The sequence below is a fragment of the Capricornis sumatraensis genome, chromosome 6 (genome assembly GCF_032405125.1).
Source record: "Capricornis sumatraensis isolate serow.1 chromosome 6, serow.2, whole genome shotgun sequence".
NCBI lineage: Eukaryota > Metazoa > Chordata > Mammalia > Artiodactyla > Bovidae > Capricornis > Capricornis sumatraensis.
Window position 1 is genome coordinate 107,614,804 of NC_091074.1, and position 14,912 is coordinate 107,629,715.

General features: G+C 43.0%; 1 protein-coding gene across 1 annotated transcript in view; it reads right to left on the minus strand.

Moving 5' to 3' along the window:
- The window catches only part of TMEM245 (transmembrane protein 245), a 74,004-nt gene extending 62,402 nt beyond the window's left edge, over positions 1 to 11,602 (minus strand). Inside the window, exons 1-3 of the mRNA XM_068974603.1 lie at positions 11,012 to 11,602; positions 2,775 to 2,892; positions 1,185 to 1,286 (exon numbers count right to left, since the gene is read on the minus strand). Coding sequence (XP_068830704.1) covers positions 1,185 to 1,286; positions 2,775 to 2,892; positions 11,012 to 11,602 — 811 coding nt within the window. The remainder of the gene's footprint in view (positions 1 to 1,184; positions 1,287 to 2,774; positions 2,893 to 11,011) is intronic.
- Positions 11,603 to 14,912: the final 3,310 nt, after the last annotated feature.

A 14,912-nucleotide genomic window follows, 5' to 3' on the forward strand; every position in this document is an offset into this window, starting at 1 on the left:
TCAACTATCAAATAATAAAGGGTGATTTAAAAACTTCTGTAAAGTAACTGCACAAATACACAAAAGTGCCACAAATAGCCCTGTGCTTACTATCTTTAACAAACTAGTCTAGATAAAGGTCACTTGCAACCAGGGTATCTCAAAAATAATCTTTAAAACAAGATGGTATATCCAACATTGTAGTGGGAGTTGTAGCCAGAGCAATGAGGCCAAGATAAAAATAAAAGGCATCCAAATGTGAAAAGACGTAAAACTATGCAGAGAAATGACCCTACACGTGCAAAATCCTAAAGAAGCCACAAAAACTATCCAAGCTAATAAACAGATTCAGCAAAGCTGCAGGATACAAGATCTACAGGGACTGTAAATATTCATAACCTTGGATCTGGCATTGGGTTGTTAGGACACAACATGTGGAAATTAAGTGACATATTTCTGGTTAACCAATGTATCAAAGAATAAATCAAACAGTATCTTGACCCAAAGAAAACAGAAATACAACACATCAAAACTTATGGGGTACAAAAGTACTTCTAAGAAGGCGGTTTACAGCAAAAAAAAAAAAAAAAAAAAAAAGATCTCAAATAAATAACCCAACTTTATGGCTAGCTGCTTAATGGGCACAGGGCTTCCCTGTGGGGTGATGAAAATGAACTGCTGCTAAGTCACTTTAGTCGTGTCCGACTCTGTGTAACCCCACAGACGGCAGCTCACCAGGCTCCCCCATCCCTGGGATTCTCCAGGCAAGAACACTGGAGTGGGCTGCCGTTTCCTTCTCCGATGCATGAAAGTGAAAAGTGAAAGGGAAGTCGCTCAGTCGCCTCCAACTCTTCGCGACCCCATGGACTGCAGTCTACCAGGCTCCTCCATCCATGGGATTTTCCAGGCAAGAGCACTGGAGTGGGGTGCCATCAGATGGAAGTAATGGCTGCACAGCACTGCGATAGTGCTAAATGCCACTTTAAAATGGTTACCTTTTATGTTACGTGAATTAAACCTCAATTAAAAATGCAAAAAGGGGGGTTGGGACATAGTTTAACGATCTAAAATATTTTAAACAAATTTATTTTCTGTTCAGAAAACACCACTAAAATAAAGCAGTTCATCACAGCATGTTTTTAAAATAAAGTTACTCTCCCAAATACTTCTTAAGAATAATATGAACAGTATGCCCTATTTCTTACCAGAAGACTCTTTTCCATTCTGTTTTTCATAGAGGGTGCCCACAGACATCAGGAAAACAATAACCAGGAATACTGGAATTCTCCATGCGCCAGCCAAGGATGCTGCAAATTATTAAGAATCAACATGTTTAGTGAAATAAAAACCTAGCACTTGCCTTTAAAAAACTCAGTTTAGTAGACTGACAGAACAATTCGGCAAAATATGTGAACAACAAAACAGTTTCACAGGGGAAAAAAAAATTTTTAAAGGCCACCAGACAGCAGAAACCTCAATTCAAGGCTCCTCTCAGGAAATCCAGCCCTGCTCTAAAGAATGAGTCTACCTTTAATGGGCATGACTCCTGAGGAATCAAGTCCATTCTAAAGCACATTCAGGGTTTAAGACCATCAAGCCCCACATCTAACCCCAGAATGACCTGCATCAGGCACAGAACCTTAAGTCATGGTGTCTGACCTGCACTCCTGAAAATAGCTGGCTGTGAATTCTACCTCTCAAGAAAGAGTGAAATAGCCCACAGGAGCACGGAGAAAAGCTTTAATGTAACCTAACAAGGGCCAAGGATCAAAAGCCATTTGCATTTCCCTGAGCTGGTCTAGAGCCTTAGGAACATACCTGCCAATCTCCCTCCTCTACCTTCTCCAAACTCAAAATGAATCCCAACAGATATTAGGGGCTCTTGTTGAGAAATTCCTTTAGCATTCCAAGTCAGCAAGCTAGAAAGTTATGCTTTGTTCCTTATCAGATTCTGAGGGAAGACATACTTCCAATCAACTCTAGTTTTTTTCCTAATGATAAGCAGCTCTAAAAACTGCTTTTAATAGGCTATCTACTACTCCAGGTTACTGAATTTTGTTTTTAAATTAGAACTTGATGTTTCCATATACTAAGACTTAAAGATAAATCAGTCCCTGAAAAATCACTCTACAACATCGTAGCAGCCTCTCAGATAACAGTGAAGAGTCTCAAATAACAGGGAACTCATTATTTTTAAGAGCTCTGACACTGATCATCCCTTATGTTAAACAGAGTCGTGTCTCTCTGAAGTTACTCCTTGCTCTGACACTTGCCCCAAATTGTTAGAGATCTGTTTAAACCACTGTTTCATAGAATCCTTCAAATACATGAAATAGGCTTCCATATTTGATATCTTTCCATCTCCACCTCTTCCCTCCCTTGTAGCCCCACTGCTCTGCTCTTATGGAGAGTAAACATCTTTGGTTCCCTTAATAGTTCCTCTCACATGATTTTGAGCACCTCTTATCATTTTTGACTGCTTATCTATATCTTCCTTAAGTAAGACACTCAGAAACAGCCAGGATAGTCCAAGTGTGTTCTACTTTTTAAGATAAATCAATATTTATTCTTAAAAGAACTTATTGAAAATGGACATTCCATATAATTAAAAGATATCTTAAAGTACAACATTTTCATTCAAGATTAATGACTGTTTAAGCCAGAACATTTTCAAACGACTAAAGAATTTTACATGCAACACGTGAAACTTCAAAAAATTCGCCTTCATTCACACGGTTAGCCAGTGCTGACCTTAAGCTAGAGTTTCTTAGGGAAAAAAACAAAAACAGACCCACCTAAATGAAAAAGCAATATAATCCAGACAGGAATTGACATTGCTCTCAAGTAGCGTTCAGTGCTTGCATTCCACTTGAATGAAACAGCCAACACATAGCCAACTACCAAGGTCCAGATCTTAAATAAATGAAATACAGACACAGCTGTAAAATATATACATGTGAAATAAGCATACAGTTATACAGAACTTGCAAGCCTCTCTCATCTAGCATGAAAGCTGTGGGAACACCATGGATGATGGCTGGTGGTGCTAACAGAAGAGGGCACAGTTTCTCTTCCTCTTCCTTGATTAATCAAGTTTTGAAATAAACAGGTTTGTTTAATGTTATTATTAAAATCCCATGCAGTGATATTAAATATCTTTAACAAAAAATACATAAATACAGTTTCATTTAAGTTCAAAAGCTGCAGCATCCATAAAGATACTTAAGATACTCAATTTTTAAGCCATGGATTTAAATTAAGAGCTTCACCGTGTGGAATTCTTAAAAGTTTTCTCTACAGATTAATGTTTACGAAAGAAAAGAGGAAACAAGTGGGAATTCCCTTGACAGTCCAGTGGTTAGACCCACACAATGGCCAAAAAGAGAGAAAGAAAGGAAGCTTTCCAAAAAGAAGCAGGTTAAAAGATTCAATTACAACCTATGAAAATATGCTTGTTACCACAAAAAGAACTTTTTGAAAGCTAAAAAGAAGGCAGGCAGCTGAAGTGTGACCCTGCTGAAATAACCTAGGTAACAGACGGTTAAAACTAGTCCAGAGTTACACACAGCTGAGGAAGTATAGCTGAAAAAAGTATTACCGGAGGAAGAAACAGGAAGATGTGAGAACAGAAGGACAGGTGAACCAGAGTCCCCTCCTCAGTTTTTCCCCACCCTAAAACTAAATGACTCGAAGTACTCACAAACCCTCAATGTAGCTGACATAGAAACTCAAATAACCTCACACTTTTAATAGAACACACACAAAAGATGCAAAGAATACATAAGCTAGAACAAATGCGAGCATCAACATTTTATTAAAACAACTTGAACCTTGAAAAAAATATAGACAAATTAAAACAAAAGGAAACGAAAGGACTTTAAGCTGTAACCCAGAGAATGAAGAAAAAAGAACTGATATGGTTACTACAAAAGACAGAGAAAAACTACCTCCTACTTTATTTTGATCAACTCCGTCAAAATACTCTTCAGGTCTAAAATATGTTTATAGCTTCAGACTTGAGAATTCTGTTTTGGGACCTTATTAAATAATAATAAATTCTGAAAAAGGGTTAAATGGAAAAAAAATCTCATCACCGTCTAATTTAGGACCTTGAAAAATTAATAACCTAAAGTTTCAATAACTGGGACATGGTTAACTCTGAACGATTCATTCAATAAAATGTTATGCAACAATTAAAGCAGGCTTTTTTAAATAAAGACTACATAACTTAAGACATTAAGGAAAAAGCAAAATACAATAAACAGATATGACAGGATTATATCTATTTCATGGTGGGGGGAAGGAAATGTACTAATAAGTTGTATTTAGGTGATAAGATTTTGTTTTTCCTTTTTCGGTAATTTCCCAGTTGTCTTTAATAAGCACTAATTCTTTTATAATGAAAAGGACACTAAAATATTCTTCTTCAAGCAACTAGTAAGATGAAATACTAAAGAGATCTAAAGTCCCAGATGTATGAGCACATGGGAAGTGAGCCTACAGTTCAATTCAGTTCAGTTCAGTCGCTCAGTCGTGTCCGACTCTTTGCGATCCCATGAATCGCAGCACGCCAGGCCCCCCTGTCCATCACCAACTCCCGGAGTTCACTCAGACTCACGTCCATCGAGTCAGTGATGCCATCCAGCCATCTCATCCTCTGTCGTCCCCTTCTACTCCTGCCCCCAAGCCCTCCCAGCATCAGAGTCTTTTCCAATGAGTCAACTCTTCGCATGAGGTGACCAAAGTACTGGAGTTTCAGCTTTAGCATCACTCCTTCCAAAGAACACCCAGGGCTGATCTCCTTTAGAATGGACTGGTTGGATCTCCTTGCAATCCAAGGGACTCTCAGGAGTCTTCTCAGCTGCCTCAAAAAAAGTTCAAGCTTATAGGACCACACAGATTTAACCCTGGGAATTTAGAAAATTTTGAGATAGGCTGGTAGAGCTCAGAACAAAATCTGTGTGTAACAATACACTTATATAGCACTTACCATGGGCTAGGCCTTGCTCTATATTAACACATTATATACATGAACTCACTTAACCCTTATAACCCCAGGAAATAAGTACAGCTATCATTCTCATTTTAGAGATGAAAGAAATTGAGACTTCAAACAGTGACTTGCCCAAGGTAACACACCTAAAAAGTGAGTCAAGATTAGAACCTGAGGATTTGGGTCCAGAATCTACTTTCTTAACGTTAAGGAGAAAAAAGGGTAGTGCCAGAAAAATAAAGAGGAAAAGCTGCTCCAGTATTCACAAGGGAAAATAAAAACAGTTGATTTTGATGACTACAAATTTTTGAAATTTTCTTTAAAAATGATCCTCGGCAAACGGATAGTCTTGAGAGGTATGTGACACAAATGTAATCAGCCCTGTTAATTAAATGCGCAGTCAGTAATTTAGACAAAAGACTAGAAGGCGTATTAGCTGAACTTGCAGATTACACAAAGTTGGGAATAGTGAATATAAATGATTCAAAACGATATTCTGAAACTAGAACAATGGGCTAACCAAGTAAGATTAAATTTAATAGAGAGGAATGCAAAGTTTTGCTGTTAGGTTCAAAACTCAGCTATGCAAATACAGAATGGGAAGAGAATAGCTCGTCAGAAGTAGAACTGGTGTGAATGCTTATTAGTTAAAGTACATTAGGGAAAGTGTTTCAGTGACTTGCACTATCAAACCACCTGGGCAATAAAATTCAGAGTGCAAAAAGAAATGGAAATTACAATACAGGAGATACAGATACAGGCGCAGGGTGTGGGGGCGGGGGGAATTGTTCAGCTTAGGAAAGAGAAGGAAATAACAAGATTCAACAGTTATCTTCAAATAGCTGGGGAAATGTCATCTGAGAGAGGCAACAGACAATTTTCTGTAGTTCTGCGAGCAGAAATCACAGGTGGAAATTAGGAAGCCATATATTTCAGCTTAATATGATGAATTTTTCGAATAAACGGATTGAGAGCAGGAGGAGAAGGGGGCAACAGAGATTGAGATGATCAGATGGCATCATCAACTCCATGGACATGAGTTTGAGCAAGCTCCAGGAGATAGTGAAGGACAGGGAAGCCTGGCGCTGCAGTCCATGGGGCTGCACAGAGTTGGACACGACTGAGTGACTGAACAACAACAAATCTAAAAAGGAAGTAAGTGACTATCACTAAAAGTTTAAGCAAAAGCTGATGGGGAAGACCAAGTAGGATAATGTGCCCTCAGTGAGAAGGTGAACCAGAGGATATGCTTTCAGATTTTAAGCCTATGATACTTTTCAACCCATCTCTAACAAGTTTTTGTTTCTTAGCTGTATTCATACGGAATTAGTATCACTTGCACAGCAAGGAAAAAATGAGAGATCGCATACTTCAAATTTTTTAAAGGAAACTCATGGAGTCAGACACGACTGAAGTGACTTAATACGGACACATCCATGGTCAAATCATAGCCCTAATCAGATCATTGTTTCAGATACTTCATTCTCCTTTAAAACCACTTTATTCTAATTTGAAAACTCTGTTCTCTTCATGATGTGGCAACTTAGAGTCAAGAATATTTCATAATCAAAGTCTTTACGTGAGAAAGAACCTAAGCACTGAAAACTTTACTCCTTACTGTTGCCAGGCAAGCAAAACACACCTAGAAGTGGGATGGGGCAGGCCTGGCCGGCTGGCTAACGTACAATCCCAAAGAGCCTTGCTGGCAGCACTACAAAACTCTTAGGATCTGTAAAACTGAATATCCAAGAACCCTGCAAGAGCCCACCAGGTTCCTCTGTCCATTCTAGTATTCTCCAGGCAAGAGTACTGGAATGGGTTGCCATGTCCTCCTCCAGGGGATCTTCCCAACCCAGGGATCAAACCCGTGTCTCTTATGTCTCCTGCATTGGCAAGCGGGTTCTTTACTACTAGCCTAGGAATTCCCTGAGCAGGTTCTTTAAGCTCTCTAAAATGAGGATGATAATTAGACATCATTCAAGATAAGCCAACACTTCACACAACTAGGGCTGGGCAGCCCAGAGATGGATCCTGGTTTGTTCAAAGTCACAAAGCAAGCTACTGACAGAGTTCAGTTTAGAATTTACACTCCTATCTTTCAGCCACTGTTCTTTCCACCTTATACTTCTTTATAAAGTAAAATGGAAACAATGCAATCAGAGGCCATGGAGAAAACAAATCCATTACTACTGCAAAAACTGTAAATGTCTTCAAATGTTCTAACAATTCTGAACTAAAGGAGAGAGGAACACCCAAAACACTCCCAGCAAAGAAGAATGGTGGAGCAGGAAGGCTAGCTTTTTAGATTTATTTTGACAGTGCTACACCAAGTGAAGATGACCAGGATCCTAAGGACTGAGTTATACCTGAGTCTGGTGCAACAGATAATTTTTTTTTCCCCCAGTGTTTAGAAATCACTAAGTCAATACAATATTTGAAACTGTTTTTTTAACAACTGCCCATATTATAAATGATCAGTATTTCACTTGCAGGTAGGATGGAGTACTAGGAGAAGAAAAGAGCTAGGAGACTGAACGAACCCCAAAGTAAGGGGAAGAGAAACTGAATGGGAAGGATAATGTGGTAACAAATGAAAACACAGGTACTGAAGACACTACAGAGGAAAACGGGATAGGACTTGGAAATAAATGAACAGGTACAAAGATAAAAGAGAGACGACTGAGATTTATAGATGACAGGAATTCAGGGGTGTCTGGGGGAACATGTGTGGGTAGTCCAACCCTGATATTCTTCTATTTTTTCCCCTAATAACTAAAATCAATTTGTACAAAAAAAAAAAAAAATTAAACTAAAAAATGTTCCTCCACAACATCCTGGAGGAAAATGTTTTAAAATCTTTAGTGAAGGTCTTGATGACAAAGGGCCTTCAACTGCTGATAGGTCTGTTGAGTAAGTACCATTTACTGAACGAACAGATCTATCTCGAAATCTTCCCACCTATGAAATCCATTCCTCTAACTTCACATGACTATCGTGAGAATGAAATAACACACATGAAAGTGCCTACCAGTGAGTGGCAGATGCTCAAAAGCTGGATCTTAAATGCACGCACTGTCGGCTCTCCAAAATGTAGATTTACTTAAATTCACTTTTCTCTCTACCTCGCCCATCCATACCTCTCCCATCCATATTTCTCAGCAGCAGCAGCTCAGATTTTCAAGCTGTCTAGAAAGCATCAAGACTTTTTTTTTTTTAATCACATGCAGCCCTGGTTGGGCTCACAAAACCAAACCATTGTGAACCATGAGATAGAAAAGTCCAAGAGAGGGCAAGCTGCCCGGTCACATGACTGACTTTCACTTCATGTTAGGCCTTACTCAGCACTTGGGACAGAGAGCTGAGGACTCCCTGTCTCTGCTTCCCAGGTACACTTTTAACTTTTAGCTCACCCCCATCTAACCACCTGCTCCTAAGGACTGCTTCAAGAAACAACCGCAAGTTTCTCTCCAACTCAGATCAACCTCCAGGCTCTACTCCCTCAATTTAGGGCCCCCACCACTTCCTACTCTCTTTTAACTAACTCATTCTGTGCCTTTTATAATGGGATTTTTATCCCTTCCTCCCATCACTTTAGCTAATCAGCTAAAATAATTAATTGTCTTTACCTTCCTTCCCCTCTTCTAATCTAGCTAATCTTGGTCCTTACTCCTCCTCTGCTAATCCACAACCCATACAAATATTATGTAAATAAAATATAAGGAAGGGGTTTATCTTCAGTAAAAAGATATTCATAGCTATATACATTAAGCTGCGGGCACTTTTTCACAATTATTCAATTCCTCATCTCTTTCCACCATCTGTGAGTGACTGGCTCAAATGTCCCAGTTTCCATTAGTCATACCAAATGTACCCAGGTATTCAATTCTAACTTCACTATGAAAATACAGCGTTCATATATGTTAGGCCTTTCTTTCCTAATTTCTTACAGTTTGGTGGAAACACTACTTGATCTTGCCTACAGTAATTTACAATATACTGCAGTATCAATAGTTAAAAATGTTAGCAGGATCTATAAGTATGTCTGAATTTGACAAGACTGAATTTCCTGAGGATAGGAATCAAGTTATAGTAATCTTTGTATTTCTTAACAGCATATAGTATTCTGCCTTTTATGCAAGGGGCATTCAGTCAACTTAACTGAACTTAAAACAACAAGGTAAAGGAGAAGTAACGTCTAACTGCTGCTCCATGAATGTGAACCTTGGATTTGTTCAAAGTCTGAGTGCCTTTGGGACGATCACAGTCTCGGGACCTCAGAAACCTCTCCTGGAGAGTGGCAGGCAAGAAGACAATAAAGAGCAAAGTAACACTAGGATCACTCTCACCTGACAATCTACCCAGGAAGTGAAAGAGGGTGCTTCCACACCTCTCCTTCCTATCACAATTGAAATAATACAAGTTTCTTGGAGGCCAGTGGATTTTGTCTGATCACGACGCAGTTGCACACACAGGCAGCGTCCCAAAATTATGGATGAGGTGCTCCCCAATACCCTGCTGGCCAATAACTGGTGGGTCTGTCATGTCCATGAGAATACGCTCACATACGAGAACATTCCTTGAACACAGAGCCTGTACCTTAATCCTTTTAAATCCCTCACAAAGTCCAGTACCTAATAACATAATCAACTTTTTAACTTTAATTGAGAAGTTGCATTGATACAGTTCTGGTATCAGTCACTGACTCTACCAATAACTTCAGGCAAGTTATAACCTTGCTTGACCGATAAAGGGAATTATTTTGCAACTTGAAATCAAGGTGCACTTAACAGGGACAAAAGTGAATAAGTTTATTTTTAGACGGTACTGCTTCTTAATGAAGTAGCAGTCTTATGCATTAAATATCCACTTATTTTTTGTCACCCCCAGTGAAATATCCTAAAGGAAATCAACCCTGAATATTCACTGGAAGGACTGATGCTGAAGCTGAAGCTCCAATACTTTGGCCACCTGCTGTGAAAAGCCAATTCACTGGAAAAGAACCTGATGCTGGGAAAGACTGAAGGCAGGAGGAGAAGGAGGAGACAGAGGATGAGATGGCTTGGCAGCATCACTGACTCAATGGACACGAGTTTGAGCAAACTCAAGGAGACAGTGAAAGACAGGGAAGCCTGGAGTCCTTCAGTCCATGGCGTCACAGAGTCTGACACGACTTAGCAACTCAATAACTAAGTGAAATGTTTGGATCATTAACTGATCTACAATCTGGCCTGATTTAGGAAACGTGTCACCAGATTATCCTTGAAATCCCTTCCAACTCTAAAGCTCCCTGATTATCTAAGAATAACCTCAGGAGGATGGAGGAATCACAAATATGCCTTTCCTTCACTCAGTCTGCTTAAGAAATCCAGGTGGGAGGAGATGTAACGTCGCAGAGCAATCTCTGCACAAGGCATAAGGAGTTCCCAAGAAGAGAATGTGGCAAGAAACAGGCCCACAGGGCTCAGCACCTAGGTGCCTGGCACAAAGAATACAGAAATCACCTGAACTGAGGCAGCTCTGAATTATTAAGAAAGATTTGCTCCAGGACTTGAGAAACTTGCATCAACCAGTCCCCTCTTTGTCCTAACAAGACTGTTAAGAAGCCACCTCTCCTGTCTGTAGGATGACAGATTGGACTAGGACCTCTAAGGTCTCTTCCAGGATAGTCCCACGTGAGCAGAACTGAAGACGCTGAGCACTCCCTCTCCAAGACCAGGAATAAATTCCTGTCCACTTGCCGACGCGCTGAAAGCCCTCCCTGCAAAACGGAAGAGGGCTTCCCTACAGGACACGGGTCCCCCTAATGGGGAGACTGTTTCGAACCACACCCGTCTTCTCTTTGGAAGGAAGGGCGCCAATTTCCTCGGGTGCACGGGAAGGAAGGCGGAGACGGACACTGTCTGCGCGCTCAGGTCTGGACGTTTGGCCTTCCTTGCACCGGGCCGAGGGGCAGCAGGATTGCACCCCAGCGAGCTGGCGGTGTGGTGGTCACTGCGTGCCGGGCGGGACGGCCGAGGGCCCGGGCCGGGGCTCACTCACCCACAGGCTGTTGAAGTAGTCCAGCCCGCGGCAGATGAGCGCGCCCGCGTGCGCCAGCAGCACCTGCACGCCCAGGTAGCTGCCCAGGCTGTAGAGGCCGTAGAGGAGCGGGCCGCCGGCGCCCAGCAGCAGCAGCAGGCGGCGGCGGCGCAGCGCCTGCTCGCCCAGGGCCTCCACGCCGTAGTCCGCGAAGCAGATCGGCAGCAGCAGCGCGGCCAGCACGATGGGCGTGTGCGCGCGGTGCAGGCGCTGCAGCCAGTGGCGCCCCAGGCGCGTCAGCGAGCTCTTGAAGGGGTGCAGGAAGGTGCCGCACAGCACGGCCCAGAGCAACGGGCGCAGGAAGGCCTCCAGGATGAAGTAGACGAGCACGGCGGCGCCGCAGCACAGGCACACGAACAGCACCGCCCCGGTGTTGTAGAAGGCCTGCTTGATGGGCTTGTCGAAGCGCAGCGCCAGCGCCGCTGTCCGCGGGGTCTCCCCGCAGCCGCCGCCGCCGCCGCTGGCTGCCCCGACCGCACGCTGAGCCCGCGGCGCCCGGCTCGGGGAGCCCTGCGGACTGAGCGCCTCCTCAGGGCCGCCATCATCGGCCATGGTGCCTTTGCCGCTGCCGCCGCCGCCGCCGCCGCCAAGAGACGGCACTGGGAGGCCGGGAGAGAGGCAGGGCGGGCGACACGCGGCATTGTGGGAGCTGTAGTTCCTAACTGACCACTGAAAGCTTACACAACCTTTGAGGAACTCCAACTCCCAGAGAGTATAGCGAGCGTTCCTTCGCCCTCGGGCTCCCTGTGGTTCATTGGTCCCTGCAGAATTCAGGTAACAGGTTTCTGGGGTCTGCGTGTTAGAAGGGGGCAAAAAACAAACTTTCCTCTCCCCACCAACACACAATATAAGAGCAATGTATGCTAGCTCAGTTCAAGTGTTCTATTAGTCACAAACGGGGGAGGGAGGAATGTCAGATAATAGCCTTTACACAAAACACCCTGTATCATAAAACAAAACAAAACCCTCCCTTTGCTCGCTGGTTAATGTCAACGTTTAGGGTGGCAGAATCCCCAGAGTCACTATCTTCACAGATTGAAAACCCAAGCTGCACATTAGAATCCGTGGGGGAATACTTTAAAAAGACCAATTACCATATTCAGTTTTATTGATTTATTTAACAAAGTGTTGGCTCTGTTGTGTTTGGCAGGATTTTAAATAGCGATTACCATACGGCAGACCCTGTTATAAAAGTCTCATTCCTATTAATCCATCTGATCCTTAGAACAACCCTACAAAGAAGATGGTGTTATTATCCCCACTTCTCAATGAGGAAAACTGAGGCTCAGAGAAGTTAAGTACCTTGCCAAGGTACACAGCTAGTACGCTCAGAGGCAGGATTCAAACTAAGAGTCTGACTCCTAAGTCGATTCTTACCTACTAGGTTAATAAATTGGTCTGACAAGGGAGCCTTTAGCACAGGGATCCTCAACCCCCAGGCTGCGGACTGCTACCCATCAGGGACCTGTTAGGAAATCAGTGGCTCAGCAGATGAGCATGGGGGAGCAAGAGATGCTTCATCTGCAGCTCCTCACTCCTTGCATTACAGCCTGAACCAGCCTCACCCCCAGTGGAAAAGCTGTGTTTCACGAAACCAGTGCCTGGTGCCGAAAAGGTTGGGGATCACTGCAAGTTTAGCATATATTGTTTAAAGCTCTTCAGAAAACTCTAATGTGCAGCTATTGTTGACAACCATGTACGTGAGTCTGAGTGAACTCCGGGAGACGGGGATGGACAGGGAGGCCTGAGGTGCTGCAGTTCATGGGGTCGCAAAGAGTCGGACACGACTGAGTGACTGAACTGAACTGATGTAGGTGTCAATGCTGGAGCAGTCTAAACTCCTGAAGGAACCCTAAGTCAGAGTCTCAAACTGCCACTGTTCCATTTTTGAGACCTGAGGTCAGGTCAGTTGAGCCCCCAACTCTAATTTCCCCTTTCGCATGGGAGTGATAATAGAAATTCTTGTGTCAAAAGAGAAAAAGGAAGCTCTGAGACAATGCATGGTGCTTCTGTTTTCTTGTTGGAAAGGTCCTGGTACCCAAGCCTAGTACTTGAAAAACGCCTCCAATGGCATTTTATTTAGAAGAAGAAGAAAGAGAGGGAAAGAAGAGAAGGAAGGGGAAGAAGAGGAGGATGAGGAAGGGGAGGAAGAGAAGTAAGAGGAAGGAAAAGAAAGGAGGGAGGGAAGGAGGAAGGTTTCACTGAGTACTCAATATGAGAGTACTTTGGAACTCTGCAAGTTACCCCTCTTCTGTTTTCAAACAATTTTCAAGTAGAAGAAAAAGTGATTCCTTTCCATCCTGTTCTGGGTTTCAGGTCACAGTCCTTGTTTTTCAAGTTGGACGTTGACTCTGTAAATAATTTGCTTCAGGTGTCCTAAACCATCCTTTTTCCTCTTTACTTTGTTCAGGGCTGCTGGGGTAAAGAATCTGCCTGCCAATGCAGGAGATGCAGGGTATGGGCCATTCATAGTACAGAGCATAAGCTCAGGGTTTGCTGAGCAAGTGAATGGATGATTCGCTATCCTTTCAAAAAAGTTGTTTGTGCTTCCTGTGAGAAATGGTACTGAAACACTGGGAATGTGTCTCCTACGTAGTCCAATGATTAAGAGCAGAGAAAAATTAAAATACTGGGATGTAGGGCCTACAATATAAATTTGAGTACACACAGTCTACTTACATCTCTAACTCACAGAGTGTATGCTTTTAGGCACATCCTCCAAAATGTGAGGCTACTTGATGTGAAGTGAAAGTCACTAAGTGGTGTCCAACTCTTTGCAACCCTGTGCACTGTAGCCTGCCAGGCTCCTCTGCTCATGGAATTCTCCAGGCAAGAATACTGGAGTGGGTAGCCTATCACTTCTCCAGGGGATCTTCCCAACCCAGGGATTGAACCCAGGTCTCCCGCCTTGCAGGCAGATTCTTTACTACCAGGGAAGCCTGAGGCTACTTGGGTTTTCTTTTTTAATGCCATGTAGCAACTCACCTCAGGGAAGAACAGCCTCTGTGGGCATCCAGGTACAGTGAATGCAAAAGAGTGGATCAAGTTGACCCTGGGATCACACTGCCTTTGGCCTGCTTGTTGCATGAACTGATGAATTTCCTAACCATTTAAGCCAGTTTGGGTTCAGTTTTAACATTTCTTGCAACAGAAAGCTTTCGGCTGATAAAATGATAACACCTCCATCATTGGCTGCCGTGAGGATAAAATGGGAGAGCGTGTCTAAAGCAGAGCCACAGGGCCTGGGACATGGTGAAAATCTAATAGTGGTTCCCAGGGTGACTCCTCATTTTGTCCTGGAGACGCCAAGAGGCATCTCTTAAGTCACAGTCAACCACAGACTCCCAGGGCATCAAGATAAAAGCCCCAGAGATAAAACAAACACGGAAGAGGATTCCCCAGGGCATCACGTCTGTCTTAGAATGTTTACTGAGTTGTAATGAGCACCTCCTTTAAACAAAAATCTTGTGCTTACAGTGCAGTGTCTACATTACACATAAAAGAGGTGTGTACAGTGCAGGAGGAGAAGCCATGTGAAAAGGGAATCAGACAGACATGCATTTAGATTCCAAATATGAGTTACCACTCTTTTTATAAAACCCATAGCAGACATCGCTAATAAATCACTGAACTCTTTCTCACCAAGCCTAGATACAGCCTCAAAACCCTTCTCAGCAGAACATACTAGGGAACCACTACCAACTCCACAAAGCAAGCACCCAAGGGGAAACATATTTGCCTTTTCTATATTAAACTAGCCATCCAGAGACTTCCCTATTGGCCCAGTGGCTAAGACTCCACCCTCCCAACATAGGGGCTCCTGGGTTCAGTCCCTGGTCAGGGAACTAGATCCAGAGTGCTA